Source organism: Notamacropus eugenii, chromosome 1 (assembly GCF_028372415.1).
Source record: "Notamacropus eugenii isolate mMacEug1 chromosome 1, mMacEug1.pri_v2, whole genome shotgun sequence".
NCBI lineage: Eukaryota > Metazoa > Chordata > Mammalia > Diprotodontia > Macropodidae > Notamacropus > Notamacropus eugenii.
The window spans coordinates 241,174,485-241,191,552 of record NC_092872.1 but is presented as its reverse complement, the minus strand read 5'-3'; the positions used below and the strand labels follow the sequence as shown (position 1 = coordinate 241,191,552).

At 49.4% G+C, this 17,068-nt stretch overlaps 1 protein-coding gene across 1 annotated transcript in view; it reads right to left on the bottom strand.

Annotated features, from left to right (window-relative positions):
* Positions 1 to 242: 242 nt before the first annotated feature.
* The window catches only part of SCAMP2 (secretory carrier membrane protein 2), a 22,519-nt gene continuing 5,693 nt past the window's right edge, over positions 243 to 17,068 (bottom strand). Inside the window, exons 2-9 of the mRNA XM_072628328.1 lie at positions 12,310 to 12,390; positions 11,525 to 11,617; positions 8,138 to 8,255; positions 7,368 to 7,496; positions 4,958 to 5,117; positions 4,694 to 4,795; positions 2,103 to 2,226; positions 243 to 1,899 (exon numbers count right to left, since the gene is read on the bottom strand). Of these exons, the coding sequence (XP_072484429.1) occupies positions 1,765 to 1,899; positions 2,103 to 2,226; positions 4,694 to 4,795; positions 4,958 to 5,117; positions 7,368 to 7,496; positions 8,138 to 8,255; positions 11,525 to 11,617; positions 12,310 to 12,390 (942 nt within the window). The 3' untranslated portion in view covers positions 243 to 1,764. The remainder of the gene's footprint in view (positions 1,900 to 2,102; positions 2,227 to 4,693; positions 4,796 to 4,957; positions 5,118 to 7,367; positions 7,497 to 8,137; positions 8,256 to 11,524; positions 11,618 to 12,309; positions 12,391 to 17,068) is intronic.

The window sequence follows — 17,068 nt, the reverse complement described above, 5'->3', positions numbered from 1 at the left end:
AGTGAGGCAGAGGTTAAGGGTCTTGCCCAGTCAGGGTCACACAGCTAGTGTTTGGATTCAGTTCTTGCATCCTTTAAACTTCAATGCACCTGAATGCTTGACCTGCTTTACCTTGTGGGCTTGGGCAGTCTTCCCTTCAAGGGCAAACCAGGCAAATCCAAGCAAACATTGGACAATCTTCCCCTAGCCCCTACCTCCCTCATTTTCCTGTTTCCAGGGAGAAAAGTGTACACTGAGAAGAGTTCAATTTGTCCATCCATATTTTTATTTAAAGCACAAAAGTTAAGACATAACATATACATTTATACACAGAGAGGAAAAATATATCTCAGAAAGGGGGAGTTTGGAGTTTTTAAAATGTCATTCATTGCTACTACTGCTAGGTACATTTGGATCCTGAGGGGAAATCAGGCAAACAGCATTAAGGTGGGGGTCCTGTTCAAAGAGCACAGCCCAGTCCCCACGTGATTGGATGAGCAGTCAGTCAGACTGGATCACAGGCACCTCCTCCCATCTCGTAGAACCAAGACCACTCCCTTCCCTCCAGAGGCTCATCAGCAGGTGGTACTGAGGATGGGGGCCTAGCTAAGGGTTATCTCTTCACAGGTTAAGACATGGAGGGGCTGGACCTCAGCCCAAAGCCCTGTTTAGCTTTCTGGGAGAGATGCTAAGAGGAAGGATGGTTTTTCCCAAGTCCAGGCCAGGCAGCAGTCTATTGCTGATGGAAAGAGGTAAGAGGAAGGAGACAAGAAGGAAGCAGGGACAGAGCAAAATGGATGCAGCAGAATGAGGGTCTGTATCAGGTCAATGGGCCAGTCAACTGCCCACGGACCCAAGAGCCTCAGAGGGAAGGGACTCCCTTCTCCCCCCACATACACCAAGCCAGTCTGAAGCACAAGCTCCCATTTCCAGCAGGTTCTTCAAGCATCTCTGCCCCCAAGGAAGACCCTGGGCTTCCCTCAGAGACAGCCCACACTTGGGGGGGGAGGGGAGGGAGGGGAAGAGATGTACTATTAAGGCACTTTTTGCTTAGAGACTGTGATTCCAGTTCTCTTCCCAAGGCAGGGGCGGCCCCAGCCTGGCAGCCGACATGATCCAAAAGCACTTGGCTCTCAGGGGTGAGCCCTGGAGATGGAGCTGCTTTCCACTCCTGGCAATGAGTTAGTGTCCCGAAACCAGCCTTGCCATGGTTTTCCTACGGGTTTTATTAAGTCACACATTAATTTTCCCTGAAAACAAGCAAGAGTAAAGGAGAAAAGATCACCTTAGTCCCTTTTCCAGTGCAAGAACTGGGGACCACTTAGCATCTTCTGGATGGTGGCCTGTAGAAGGGGGCACCATGCTGGAATGGTGCTACTGTCTCCCTCTTCCCTGCCCAGGACACCCTTTCCCAAGCCACAGAGACTTAAAAGCCCAGCCAGAGGTCACCTATCCCACACAAAGGGGATCCCACAACCAAACTCTACTGCTTGAGGACAGGAATTCCACCAAATTACCATACACACAGAAGAAAAGACAGACCTGGGCTAACTTTCATATGTGTGTGAATGTATGTATAAAAAAAAAATGACCCTCCCTGGCCTCAAGTGGGAGGGAAGGCTGACTGCTGACACAGTGAGCCCAAGGTGGGTCCCATTTCTGTGTCTTAGCTGGAACCGTTCAGTAAGCAGGGCACCCCTGGGAAGTGCGTCTCAAGAGGGGGCGGCAAGATGAGGAAGAAGAGAAGGCTGGCAAAGAAGAGGATGCCGGCCGGCCCGGAAAGGGTTAATTTCCCTGGAACGCTCCTCGGGCAGCACCAGCTGCTGTATTTCGGAAGGTCCTGCTGGCAAAGATGCCCTGGGAGAATTCTTCTTGGGCCTGTTGGAAGCTGGCACCTGTCCGTCGATACAAAGAGTGCACCTGAGGAAAGGAAGCTGGAACAGTGAGGTGAGGGCAGGGCCATCCCTGCCTCACATCCTGGGTGACCTCTCTCAGACTGTCTCCCTCATAACTGCAGACTCTGAGGAGCTGGTTAGATGAGAGTGCAGAGATGAACAAAGCCCTCTCTGTGGCTCAGGGCCCCCTTGAGCTCCTTCCTCCCACTGGTGTGCACACCTACTTACCCGTTTCAGGAGGAAGAGGGAGAGGACAGCACAGAGTGTGAAGAAGCCAGCCACCACCATCATGATGACTGAGATAGCTACAGGTGAGTCAGAATTCACCATGGACAGGGCAACAATCCAGCCACTGAAAAAGAGAAGGAACAGTGAATGGCTGAGGACTTGGGAGCAACCCTAGATAGGACATGGCCAAAAATTGCTTCAATGAAGAAGGTATCACCAGGCTGGCCCAAACAGGTCCAGGGCCAGAAGCCAGGTGTTCTGGTGGAATGAAATCCTTCCTCAGAGACCTACTTGTGACCCCTCATGGAGGGGCCTGTCTGTCACCTGAGTCCTCATATTCCAAACCCTGGTGGGGGTTTTAGCTCCTCCTCTTCATTACCCAGGCTACCAGAGGGAGATGGAGTCAGTCTAATTTGGGGGTTCTTAACTTTGGGCCACAGATTTCTGGGAATCTGTGAATATATTTTTAAAAACCACTCTGATGGCTGCATTTCCATCAAATTGGCTTCTTTTGTAATCCCATGCATTTTATTTGATATGTTTACGCCTCCAGTTCTGAGGAGAGATGCACAGGGTTGGTGAAGCTGTGACCTTCTGAGTTGAGGAAGCAGGAAGAAGGCCAAGATTCTGCCTAGAAAGGCCCTGCTGGTTGGGGAAGCTATCAGCTTTGAGCCTGGGAGGAGCAAGCTTTGTCACATGCCCACCCTGACAGAGATGGAACCAGTAGTCTGCAAGGCCCCTCCTGCCCCCCACAGTGGCCCTGGCCTACTGGCTCCTTCTCTTTCTCCAGGCTCCGGAAGCTCTCCCTGCTTGTCTCTGCCCCCTGGCTTCCCAGGTTTCCTTCAAGTCTCACTAAAATCCCTGCTTCTTCGAGAATCTTGTCCCTGTGCCCCTCAAGTGAGGAGGGTCTCCTTCCTGAGATGACCTCTCCTTTCTATAGGAAAGATGCAGAAGGAAAGGGCGTTCACACAGTGTAAATGTGTTAACATGCATCTGGGGCAGTATAAGCTCCTTGAGGGCAGGGCTATCTCCTGCTTTTCTTTGTACCTCCAGCGTCTGGCAAAGTGCCAGGTACGTAGTAAGTGTTTAATAAACTGCTGACTCAACCTTAAAAAGTAAGGGAACAAACCCACCTGCTAAGACCACCACCAAGAAAAGTGCCTCAAATAAGAACCTGGTGTCTCTCAGGCCGGCCACTGCTTGGGTGTCCTTGGGTACAACCTGGGCCTTTCTCAGGGCCCACCACTTGTCCTACCCACCACTCTTAGGACACAAGGGTCAAAAAGGTCATGGATGTCTGAGGGGCTAGAAAGGTTTTTTTAAATCACAGAACCACAAAGCTGGAAAGGACCAGCCAAAGAAAAAGGCCCAAGAAGGGGAGAGACTTTCCCAGGGACTCCCAGCAATATAAACAGCAGAGCCACAAGAATCCCCCTATCTCAGCTCCCAGTGTTCCCAAGGATGGCAGCATTCCTGACAGCAACTATCACCAATGTTTACACTCTACCTCCTACCAGGGATCCTACTGGGGTGATAATGGTCCAGCTAGGCCCCTATGCTGAAGGAGAAGGGACTAGAATGAGAATCAGCAAAGTAGGTAAGGAAAAGAGCCAGGGTGGAAATGAGAAGGAGAAGGACAGTGAGAAGGAGAGAGGAAGAGGGGGAGAGGGAGAGAGGAAGAGGGAGGTGGGAGAGGGAGAGAGAATGAGGGAGGGAGAGAAAGAGAGAGGAAGAGGGAAAGGGAGAAGAGAGGGAGAAAAGAGGAGAGAGAGAGGGAGAGATGGGGAGAAAGGAGAGAAGAGAGAGGATGAGGGATTGGGGGGGAGAGAGGGAGAGAGAAAAGGAAAGGGGGAGAGAAGAAAAGAGAGGGGAGGGAGAAGGAAAAGAAGAAAAGAGGGAAAGATGGAAAGAGATCTCTTGTACCTGCTCAAGATTGGGCGCTGAAGGAAAAGGGCAAAACAGACCCATTCATTCCAGGTTCTGACTGAGCAAAGTGTCAGGCCTGATCTTTATTTTGCAATTTCTTATAGGCACTGAGGCAGGAAGAAAATATCAATTCTGATCTTTTCTCAGGGTTTGGTTTTATACAGCCTATATGTCTGTAATGTCCATGGGACCCTGGTATTGACTTGCCCATGTGGGAAATGCCAATGACCAAACCTCCTTCAGTTTGGAGTTCAAAGAGTGCTCCACTGACAGCAAGAAAAGGAATGAGAAGGGAAGTGTCCAGGTTCCCCTATCCTTTTCTGAAGGTGGTCCCTAGCTCTCTGTCTGTGGGAAGGGACTGTGGCTCATAACCCAAAACCAAGGACAACTACCTGGGGAGCCTGCAGACAGGGGATCAGTTCTGTTCCAGACTGAGGCCTTCTGCGGAGGCTTGTACAAGGGTCTTACAGGCAAAAGGTAGCAATAAAACCCAGTGACAAGGAGGCAGGCTGGAGGTCTGGGGCCAACAGAGCAGATGAGGCCATGGGAGACACTGGGTTAAGCCTTGGGTAGGTGAGGCAATACAAAGAAGCTGGCAGGAACCAAAGCACAGAGAGAGCTGGGGAAGAATCAGGCAATGAACGGCAGGAGCAGCCCAGGCTCACCTGTTGCCCCAGGTTGGGAGGCCCACCAGCTGGATGATGTAGATAGCTATTTGGCAGAAAAACACGAAGAAGAACACAAAGAAGCTGAAGGAGTTGTCAGACCTGTGGAGAGAAGGAGAGAGAGGGCATCATGGCTTCCTCTGCACACATGGAACAGTGCCAAGGCCCCGCACTGTCAGCTCTCGCTCACCACTCACCTCTCTCACACCAACCCAAGGGGCCTGCTAGGCCTGAGCACCCCCCCACCCCCGGTCCCCAACTTGCCTGAAGGCCTTGTAGATGGGTCGGTACCAACAGATGAAGGCACATGGGGTAAAGAGCACAAACCACAGGATGGAGAGCCCAAAATCAATCCCTCTGTCGTTGTGAGCACAGAATGCAGCCAGGCAGGCGAGAAGATTCAGGAGCAAAGTCACTGAATGCACTGGGGGAAGGAGATAAGAAAGCTTAGGCCAGGGAGTCAGATCAGGGGTCAGGTCAGCCCACTCACTCTGGGAAGGAAGCAGGGTCCATCGAATCAAGATGGCAGGTCGGGGTATGGTCACTGCCAGCGGGGAACAGGACAACTTCTCAGGCAACGGCCACATCTCAGTATTATAGTAAGTGCCTAGTATGTGCAGGGCACAGCACTGGCTGCTGAGAACATGAAAACAAAAGCAGAATACTCCCTGCCCCTACCCTCAAAGAGCTCAGGATCCAGCCAGTAGGGGCACCATGTCTCTCCATGCATAGCCATCACCCTAGTTCAGGCTTTTCTCCCCTCACCTGGACTCTTAACTGCTCTCTCTCCATTTTCCCTCCAATCCATCCTTCACACAGCTGCCTGAACTAGGGTGGTGGCTGTGAACGGAGAGGAAGACAAAAGGCGGGGATGGCAGGGAGGTAGAGGCAAATTGGGATGACACCCAGAAGTGAGCATTGGCAAGGGTACAGTCCTCAACAGAAACATGGAAGTGAAGAAGAGGGATGGATTTGGGGGAAAAGATAATGATTTCAATGTTTGTCTATGGGACACCCAGGCTGCCAGGAAGCAGCTGAGGATGCAGGATTTGAGAGAGGAAGTTACAGGGAGAGAGAGACACAGAGAGACAGAGAGGGAGAAGAAGAGAAAGAGGGGAAGGGAGAGAGGGGGAGGGAGGAGGGAGAGAAAGAGAGAGGGAGAGAGAGAGAAAAAGGGGGGAGAGATTTGTGAGTCACCAGCATAGAGATAATAATTAAATTCAAGTGATCTGATGAAGTCACTTAGAAAAGAAGAGAACCTTGGCAGGGGTGTGTTGTAGATTATGACCCAGCAAAGGAGATGTAGGAGTCTGATAGGAAGGTCCCAAAAGAGTCCCAAAAGGCCAGAGAGGGAAAAGATGCTGTTCAAGTTATGAATGGCTGCAGAGAAGTCAAGAATGAGGACTGAGGTAATTGAGAGATCACTGGTAACTTGGAAGACAGGGTCACAGGTCAGCAGACAGCCAGTTTTCTCAAGAAGTGTGGCTGAGAATGGGAGGAGATCTAGGACAATCCTTGGCAGTACCAGCAAATAAGGAGTGAGGGGACATGCTAGGAGGGCAGTCTGCCAGAGGAGACAGGAAGTGAGAGGACCAAGTGCACAGATAGGGGAGAGGGGTAGGTCTTGGCAAGGAAAATGACCATGTTTTCCTGGCAGTCGTCAGTGTCCTGTGTCTTGCTTATGCCTCTGCTGTTTTTCCACGTTAACATTAACATTCCACAGCAGTGAAGACTTGTGTTTGATGTCTTTGCCAGATCTCTGTCTCTCACCCCACACCTGCATGGTCTCTTCTTCTCTGGGGCCCCTTAGGACCATGACTACATGGAATCAGAGGCCCTCCAGGACACAAACCGAAAAGCTGGAAGGCTGGCAGCCACCGTATCCAAACCTGGCACATTCCTTGAGTGTCCTCCAGGCACTGCTTGCAGAACTCCACAGCTCATGGAGCCCTCTCCTGTGCCCTTATGGTCCCCCAGGAGAGCATTCTGCTACCCATCTTTATTGCTTCCTCAGCACTGTACTCTGCACACAGTAGGAACTGAGCAAATGGCTTACTAAATATCTGCATTTGAGCAAAAGTGTGTCTATTCCCTCCATCTTGATTCTCCATGAGGCTGGGGGCCCAAAGGAATTATCCCCTGGTAGACCAAACCCTTTACAGTTTCCAAAGCAAATTCCCAGAAGAGCTACAGAAACCCCAGAGAAAGAAAGGTCTCCACTCCATCTCTCTCTGGCCCCTGAGCTGGAGGCAGGCGACTGTCCTTGGAAGCCTCTGCACTTTGGATTGGGTCCTGGCAGCCACAGAAAGCCAGGTGCTTCCCATGATGCTGTGCTGGCTTCAACAAAAAACAGCTGCTTTAGGACTAGCCAGAGTTCTTCACTTTCCTGGATTGCCTTCTATTCTAATGATAGGGAAAAGAGGGAGAAGAGGAGAGCTGGGTAATGTCAGACACAGGGCATCTCAACGGCCTCTCCTCTGCTCCCCCAAAAACAGTGGGTGAAAACCTCAGTGGTCCCCTTTGGAGAGCCAGGCTTCCCAAGCTGCTGACAGTCTGATATGGTTCAGACTGCCTTCCTCCGCCAAAGGCTGGGCAAGGGAATATTGGGATTCATTGGTCTGTGGATGCACAGACCACCAAGTCAAGCCTCTCTCGGGCCTCTACACATACTCACACATCCAGAGGTAATACAGCATCTTGCACGTTCGCTGGTAATCAGCTGGAATCTCTGCAGAGAAATCTTGGTAGAAGCAGGGCTTGATGGGGCAGACTGAGGGAAGCGGGGGCCAATTGTTTGGCCTCACTGTTAGGGAAAGGAAGCAGGTAAGTGAGCCTCCTACAGCAGGAGGGCAGAGGCTCTGCTCTGCCTGGGGGTGGAGAAACAGAGCCAGAGAAAGTCTGGTTCTTAAGAAGACTCAGTGGGCCCAGCACTAAGTATACAGTTAATAAATAGTTATTGACTGACCAGATCTCAAAAGCAGTGTTAGGGAATGGAGAAAGAAAGGACTCAGAATTTACTTCCCAGAAACTATCTCCAGGCATTTGCAGGCATAGTAGTGCTTTAAAAAAGCTTAGCAAACCATACAAATGTGAATATTGTCATTCATTAGCTGTTCAAGTCCCTCAGTCAGGGCATATAATCATAACCAGAAAATGTAGGGAGAGAGCTCTATCTCCTTTGACTCTGAGGGAGCCAGAGGCACAGAAAACATTCCCAGAGCAGGGATACTGTTGGGCCCAAGCTGCCACCAGGCCCTTCCACCTCTAGACTCTTGGCCCTTTCCCCAGAGTGGACCACAGGGATGTTTAGATTTACAAAAGGGCCTTCTTCATGATAGCCCTGAGCAGAGGAGGCAGCGTCCCCATCTGACTGAGAATGACCCCCCACCCCACACCACCACCACCAAGGTCAGGGCACCAGGCCAGGCAGGGAACCAGACTCACCATGCAGGTTGGCCGTGGCATTCTGCAGCTCCCGTTCCTTCCTGTCCAGTTCGGCGGCCTTCCTCTCCAGCTCTTCCTGCTGCTGCAGCAGGCCAGCCTGAGCCGCAGAGGCCACAGCCTACAGGAAGCAGATGCCCAGGGATAAAACGAGGAGGCTTTGCACGGGGCCTCAGACAGGGTCTCAGGCCCCCAAGGGGCGCTGTGAGCCAATCTCCAGGAGCCTTCCACTATTCTCCACCCTGGCCCAATTATATCCACAGCTACAGAACCCAGGTGGAAGAACTATCCCTTCAGTCCTCTAGAGGCCTGCTAACATATTGATACAAATGAAATCAGATGACAAAAGAAGGAAATCATGAAGGAGCTAAGAGTCCTAAGAGATGTCATACAGTCTGAGGGGGAAGTGTTGACCTCAACCAGACACTTTGGATGAGAAAAGCTGATTGTACACACACGGCCATCAGGGCTTTCTTAGCTCCCTCAGCCCAGGTACTAGATCCAGAGGTCTGGGCACACATACAACTCCCAAATCCCCTCTGGCTTAGTTCAATTCTGTCTAGTTGCAGGGACTTTTGAATCCAAAGTTTTCTCTCCTAGACACACTGGGCAGGAAGTTTCGGATGCTGAGGTTAGAGTACATTACCCAGATCTGAAGGCTGGAATGGGGAAGGAGAAGAAGGGCTAAGTGCAACTCCCAGTCTTTGAGTCTCATGAATAAACTCTGCCCAAAACCTGGCCCCAGAATGGGCCTGAGTCAGCTAGGGTACCCCACAATGGTCAAAGGCATAGAGCCATATTGTCCCTTTTCTTTTGGAAAGGGTTGGAAATGTGCCCCTTCACAGGGGTTCAGTGGCCCCTGAAGCCAGGCCTTCCTTTTTTTTTTTTTTTATTAATTTTTTTTATTTTTTTAATGTTTAACAATCATTGCCATACAATTGCGATTTTATCCCTCCCCACCCACCCCCCACTACCTCCCTCCCTCCCCACGACTGCATACAATTCTGTATAGATTCTACATATACTTTCCTATTGAGTATATTTTCACTATAGTCATGCTATGTAGTCAGACTAAGATAAATGAAAGAATCCGTATAACAAATCAGAACATGATACACAAACAGATACACATACACAAACATGATCTGCTACATTATGTGAGTGACTTCCCTATTTCTCTCTCTGAGTGTGGAAGGCATTTTGCCTTGAGGTCCACCATTGGGATTTTTTTTTTTTTTTCAGAAGTTCTTGTGTTATTACAAAAATCTAAGTCTACCAGAAAAAACTCTCACACACTATGGTTGTTGCTGTGCATAAAGTTCTCCTGGTTCTGCTCCTTTCACTCAGCATCAGGTCATATAAGTCCTTCCAGGCCTCTCTGAAGTCTTCTTGTTCATCATTTCTTATGGCACAATAGTACTCCATTACATTCATATACCATAATTTATTCAGCCATTCCCCAATTGATGGACATCCCCTTGACTTCCAGTTTTTGGCAACTACATAGAGTGCTGCTATAAATATTTTTGTACATGTGGGACCCTTTCCCATTTTTATGATCTCTTGGGGATATAGTCCTAGTAGCGATATTGCTGGGTCAAAGGGTATGCACATTTTTGTAGCCCTTTGGGCATAGTTCCAAATTGCTCTCCAGAATGGTTGGATGCGCTCACAGCTCCACCAACAATGAATTAGTGTTCCAACTCTCCCACATCCTCTCCAGCATTTATCATTTTCTTGTTCTGTCATGTTTGCCAATCTTATAGGTGTGATGTGGTACCTCAGAGTTGTTTTGATTTGCATCTCTCTAACCAATAGTGATTTAGAGCATTTTTTCATATGATTATAGATAGCTTTAATTTCTTCCTCTGAAAATTGCCTGTTCATATCCTTTGACCATTTATCAATTGGGGAAAGCCAGGCCTTCCTGAAGAAGGAATCCATGTTCCATTCCATCCCCAGTCCCCCAGGAGGTCTTGAGGAGGAAAAGACGTAGGCCCTACATGGTTATTGTAGCCATGCAACCTTTCTGGGTGGTCTGTTTGCATGTCTTCCAAAGCAGCTCCCAGTGGTTATGGCCCAGGAATCCAGGGCCTGGGAGAGTCCCAGGGAACAAGTTCCAGGGCTTCTGGCCCCTTCCCCTTGCTAAGCCTGTGCTCCTGCAGCCCCCAATGTGTACCCCAATGGAGAAGCAGGATCTTGCCCAGGGCTGTTTGGGGGGAGGGCTGCCGCAAGGCTGAAGGATGCCCCTATCACTCATGGGAGAGGTTTGCTTTTGTGCAGAGCCTCAGTGGTTCCAAGGATGTTTTAAATAAGTGGGGAGGGCCTTTAAGGTCATCTGGTCCGACCCCACTTTCCAGATGAGGAGGCCAGAAGGGGTAAAGTATCCAGGCCTCAAACCAAAGACCTGGCCAAAGACCTGGCTTCTTCCATCTGTGCCACCCAGGGTCTTCCCCAGAGTTAAGTAAAAGCAATCATGGAAGACAGGAAGGGATCACAGGCCATCTATAGGAGGAAACGGTCTCAGAAGCTGCCAGGCCCCATTCCTTCATCGTGCACGTGAGGAGGTGAAGGGATTGACCCGAGGTTGCACAGACACAATCAATGTCAACAGGTGGGATTTGGAACCCAGTGCTCTTTCTACTGTATGATACTGAGAACCGGGTTCTGGGGAAAATGGAACTGAGAGGGAGCCTAGCCAGGCTTGTATTGTCCGAATGGGAACATGGGTTACTTGAGCACACACTGCTCAGTCTGGCTGGGGCACTGGCTTGGGGAGCTCTCACTCTCTCACATCTACGCTTAATGCCTACCTTAGGAAGCTTTCGCATGTGGCTGCCATTCAGAACACGATCTCTTCCTGGAAGCATCTATCTCTCTGTGAACCAGCTCACTGCCTGGAACCTGGTAGGCAGGTACTTGTCAGACTGTCTAAGCAGGAGTTACAACATACAACTACACTGTGTCTGAGTCTACAATTCTCTAACTCTCTATTGCCTGGAAGAGCATCAAGAAAGCCAGTCACTGAAGAATGGAAGAGAAACCGGGTGCCCAGGCAGGAGACAGGCCCAAACCCAGGTGACCATGTCCAGAGTCTCTCAGCCTTCTCCCTCCTCAGCCCATTTGGATAAGTGAGGACCAGTCACTGCCACAGACCTCCCTAACGAAAAGGACTGAGCTGACTGCCTCCAGAGAGAAAGCTCAGGATAATCTAGAGATCCCGTATGTTGATTATTTCCTAATGGAACTGAATTAGAAAAACCCAAGACTGTGTCCCTCCCCTTGAATACCGGGGCAAAGCAGGTTCACAAGAGGCAGTGATGGTGCTACCCATTCTCAGTCTGCCAATAGGTAGTGAGGGGCGGGGGGGGGGCTGCTTCTATACAGTACCTGGGGGGTAGGTTCCACTGAGGGCTGGAGGACTGCAGGCTGCGATGGCCCAGTGGCCTGGGGGACTGGGACTGTCGTTGCTGCTGCATTTGTCTAAGGGAATAGAGAGGAAAAGATTGAAGAGGAAGGTGTGTGCAGGCCTTGCAGGTCTGAGGAAGGGACAAACCCCACCAAACACCAACACAGAGGCAGATGGGTACAAGGACCTCCAGAAGGCACAAGTCCTTTCCAGAAGGCACAGGTCCCCACAGCAGCAGCAAATGCATGGCTGGGGCTTTGGTGAGAAGAACCACTCACTGGGACAGACTTGATTAAGCCATCTATCCTAGACCCGGGATCTCAGCTCAAGCTACAGGCTGTCCCCAGTTTCTTGTCCAGAAGAAATCAAAGTCACTATGAGACCAAATTTAGCATTCCTATGAACCAATGAATTATGGGAACAATACTTGTTTTCACCTGCTTTTTCATTCTTTCTCCTTTGGAGAAGGAAATTTCAATGGCTCAAACCTCCTCCCAATCAGGAAAAAAAAAAACCCATCATTCTTCACTGAGAGTCTACCAGAACTCCCAGGATGACATCTACATTACTTTAAAGTTGTTCCTTCTAGAGCACAGATGTCATCAGAGTTGCCTCCTCTTCTTTATCCCACTATCCCAAAACAGGGCCCAGGTTCTTGGTACCAAGGCTCCAGAGGGAGACACAAGCTATGTATGAATGAGGGAGGTGGGCAGGGTACTATCATGGTGGGGGAGACAGAAGTTTCGAGATACAAGGGCATACTCACCAGCTGGGAATTCTCTGAAAAGGGGTTGAATTCCGCCAGGCCACCCTGAGGGGGATTGGTCAGCTGGGTCACAGATGGATCCTGAGAAGATGATGGGAAAGGCCCATAAATACATTTAAAGTCCACTGGAGAGGGAAATGAGCTGGGAAATCTGAAGCAGTTTATTAATGCAAAGAGCCAAGTTGCCATCCTATTTTCGTCCCTCCCCACAGCCTGGCTCATGGGCATTTACCCCAGTGACACATGGCAACAAAGGGCAGGTGACCCTCTAGAGCTGGCACAGTTACAACCAGGACCTGCTGGGTCCATCTAATATTGCGCTTCTGACACCCTGAAATAAAATGCCAGTTCTTGAGAGTACACTCTGTACACTACAGGAAGGGGGATACAATGTGTTTTCACAGCTTTCTAGTACTGAATGAGAAATCTTGTGCTCTCACCAATGGCTCACTGGACGTCTTCATTCAGATGTCCCACAGGCCCCACAAACTCACCATGTCCAAAACATGTTGCCCCTCCCAGAACAAGCTCATCCTCTCTAATCTCACCACCCAGGGCTAACTCCAGCCTTGACCAATATCACTCCCACAGCCGGCTCTCCCTTGACTACAGGCTGAAGGATGGAGCACTAAACTCCTCTCAATGCCTTTCTTAATATAGGAAGAAACTGTACTCTATCCTCACTCCACTTTGCATGTGATGCCAAGTCTGGTTTCAACTTCAGGGAAAAAGAGGGCCCTGGGTCAGGCACCCAGGGTCTGTTCTTCCACCTGCACTGCCTATATTCTTTTGCGTCTTCAGATGGTGAGCTCCTTGGGGGCAGGGGCTCTCTTCAGCACATAGTAGACAACGTTCACTGGCTCGTCCCAGGCCACCTTCAACTTTCCCATCCAATCATTTACAGTCTTATTGATTCTACATTCATGACATCTCATAATAAGGCTAGTCCCCATTCTACTGCAGGCCCTCATCACCTCTCATGTCCCCTAGCTTCCTAGTGGGCTCCACTTTCCAAGTCAGCCTCCACACAGTTGTCAACATGATGACCCAACGGGGGCCCAGGCCTGACCTTCCAGAAGCACCCTCCCTCAGATGGCCTCTAGGATAAAATAAGACTCCTGCTTGGTAGTAAAAGTTCTTCATATCTGGACCTGGCCTCCCCCATTCTGATCCCACCACACAGTCTATGGACTGGCAAACTGGCTGCTCAGTGTCTCCTACAAATGAGATTTCCTCTTCAGCCACCAGGCCTTTCTTTGGACAATCTATCCTCCCTTTTTTCTGTTTGGCTTCAGTCAAGGTTCTGTTCAAATGCTGCCTCCTACATGAAACCTTTCCTGACTTTGCCCTCCAATCTTATTGTGTGTTTACTTTGCACGTATGACCTTTGTACATGTTGTTTTACCCCAGTAGAACGTAAGCATCTTGAAGGCCGGTACTGGCTTTGTTCTCTTTTATCTGCAGTGCTTGATCTAGCACACAGTAGGCACTTAATGAATTAAACTGAGCCTGAAGACCAAAGCTGAAGGCCCAGCTCTGTCACTTACTTGCTATGGGATTTGAGGTGACAACTCTCTGAGTGTTTCTTTAGCAATAAAATGGAGATAATAAACAGTGCTGACCTATTTCACAGGCTTGTTGGGAAGATCAAATAAGAGGTCCTGCTAAGGTGGCGTCTGCCTCCACCTGGCTCTCCTATTCCTATCCCAATACAAATCAGAAATATATATGAGACTGGATAATGAGCCAGAAATTCAATTGAGGACCTCCAAGAGTAACTTCTCCCCCTAGCACACAGAGTCGGCCAGAAGCCCATGAACAAGAAGACAGAAGGCCTTCCTGCAAATCGAGCAAAAGGGAGCTGCCTACCTCTACCTGAGATGGATACATGTGGTCTGCACAGCTCTGTGACCAAAGGCAGCCAGAATGATAGGCCCTTGGTGGAAGCCAGATCCAGAGGCCTTGAGATACCTACCATCGCCCCAAGGGGACAGTACTCTGAACTCCAAAAGAGCCAGGGGAGCCCAACTCAGAGGTAAATGCTATACGTGGGCTACCTATTTCCCAAGGATAGATGGGAGACCAAGTGAGATGATTTATTAGTAAAATGCGTTAAAGCTGTAAAGTACTAGTTATAAATGTCAGTTCTTATGAGGAAATGGAGGTTCAGAAAGGGCAAGGCACTTTGTACAGTTACAGAGCTAGTGGAAAGCGGCCAAGACAAGACCTGAATCCAAGTCTTTGGACCTGAAGCTCCATTCTCTTTCTACTAAAGGCCTGCCTCACCTCCATTTCTTACTCAATGATACTCCCAGGAGGCTAGGGCAGGGTAGTCTTCCTGTGCCCTTCCTCCATAAATCCCTGGCTGATCAATGATGTGAGAGCCCAGTCCCCAAATTCTGCTTGGAGCCAGACTACGAGATGCCAGGGTTCCAGGTGACAAGAGGGAGCCAGGGAGAGCTGCCCACAGGGAACAAGAACCCACCCACAGAACCTTAGGGTTTCCAAGGAGCTGTGTCCACTTGCCTCAGATCCTCCTTGCCATTCAAAGCCTATTCCTGCCAACAGTGAGGTCTCTTCAGCCAGTCAAGTTTGTATCACAAAGTCTGCAGAGAGCTTGTTTCTTGACTCCAGAAGGTACTTTCCTGGGAGGAAGGGATCCTGCCAGCTCGCTGCCCCCCTCACGCTGAGCCCCTGAATGATGAAGCACTCTGGAATGACTCTCTCCAAAGACTGACCTGCTCCTGCAAACACTGGCCTCCCCTCCCCCTCCATGCCTCTCTCATGTCTCTTTTCTGCTCTCTCTCATTTCTCTTTTCTAGTTTCTCGGCTCTAAGAAGAGACGGGAACATCAAGGCAGCTAGAGGGATCATCACCTTAAAGCGAGACCACTCTTTCCGAGATGGAACACCAGGACCTACCTTCTGGGATTGCCTAGACTGCTGCTTGAAGAGGTCCCTGCCCAAAAATATCCTCCTTACTCTCATGCTACAATTTCCTTATTTCTTTGGGTCTTAAATCTTCTCATACTATACAAAGGTCTCTGAGAAGGGGAACCCCTCATGCCGCACCTTGATACAGGATCAGCTGCCAGTTGAGAGCCTGCCCGGACCAGAACAGGATCCAGGAAAGTACAGACAAGAGGGGTGAGGAGGGGTAACAACCAGCATCACCAAGTCTTCAGGAACAAGGCTCAGCCCTAGGTACCCCCACACCTGCTAGTGCCCAGATTCACTGGAACTGGTGGAACTAGTACATGAAGAGAAGACTCCCCAGACCCACTGTAGGCTGGAAATCACCCTGCTTTAGTGACTAATAAAACATACTCCAAGGGGCAGACTGGGGACATCTTTCTTTCAGTTAGATCAAGGGTCAGCTGACAGCTCTAAAAACCCTGGCCTCTCGAGGGACAGACACATGGAGCACTTACTCTCATTTCAGAGCCAGGATGAGCCATCAACTTGTTATGGCCCAGAAATTGGACACTCCCTATCCAAGAACTCATTACCTGAGTCTATGTCACCATGGGGAGGAGTCTTTGCTAGCAGGCATTACAGGTGTTACAATGCACTGACTTGGGTCCAAGCTTTGCGTAATGAAGGAATCTAACAGGCATTCCTATACTTTCTCTAGGTGACACTATTCAGATGCTTTCATGGGAGGAGAAGGCTTCCACAGAACAGGTGTGGCCCTGAAGTCAAGGCAGCACCTTCTGGGGCAGTTCCACTATATTTCAGACAAGGAAACTGAGGCCCAAAAGGTGAAAACACTTGCCCAAGGTCACAAAACTAGTAAGTGGCATTCAAAATCAGACTGTAAAGCAAAGTCAAGTCCTTTGACTCCAGTTCAGCCCACACTGCTTCACTTAAGAGGGCCTGTCACCTCAACATCACCTGGACACATGAAAAGCCTGTCCCTTTAAGACCCTTAGATGAATTCTGGTGACTGAGGTCCAGACACAGCCTTGTCTGTAATGGGATTCACCCTTGCTCCTGGCTAAACTAGAAGTTAAAATGAAGGACAAAAACTTCCCATGCCCAAAGTGGGTGATTAACTTTTACTCATTGATTCAAAGGGAGTAATCCACAATACGGAGCAATTATACATCAATGACTCATCTTCAAATCTGGCCTCAGACACTTATTAGCTGTCTGACCCTGGGCAAGTCTTTTAACTCTGCTTGCTTTAGTTTCCTTATCTGTAAAATCAGCTGAAGAAGGAAATAGCAAACCACCCCAGTACCTTTGCCAAAAAAACCCCAAATGGGGTCATGGAGAATTGAACACAGCTGAAAAAAATGACCTAACACACATACTTAAACAGTATAAAATGTTATCTCATATTTCTTATTGAACTCCATAAAGAGGAACATTAACTCCAGAGACCTCGCTCACATTAGGGACTTGCTACAAGGCACAGACTTGTGGAAAAAGCACTAGATTTGAAGTCATAAGATCTTGAATTTAGAATTAAAAGGTCCTTGGTGATCACTTAGTCCAACTCCCTAATTTTATAGGTTCAGAGATGGAGACTCAGGGGCATGAAACGATTTGCCTAAGGTCACACTGTGTCAGAGACAGGATTTGAACTCGGATCTTCCTGAGTACAGTCCAGCACTCTATCCATTTCTCCATGCTGCTTCTGGGAGTTCGAAGACCTGAGTTAAAACCGTGGCTTTACCACCAACTCTCTGACATTGGGCCAGTCACTTCACAGCTCTGGGCCTCCACTTCTGCACCTGTAAAGTGAGGGAAGTGAA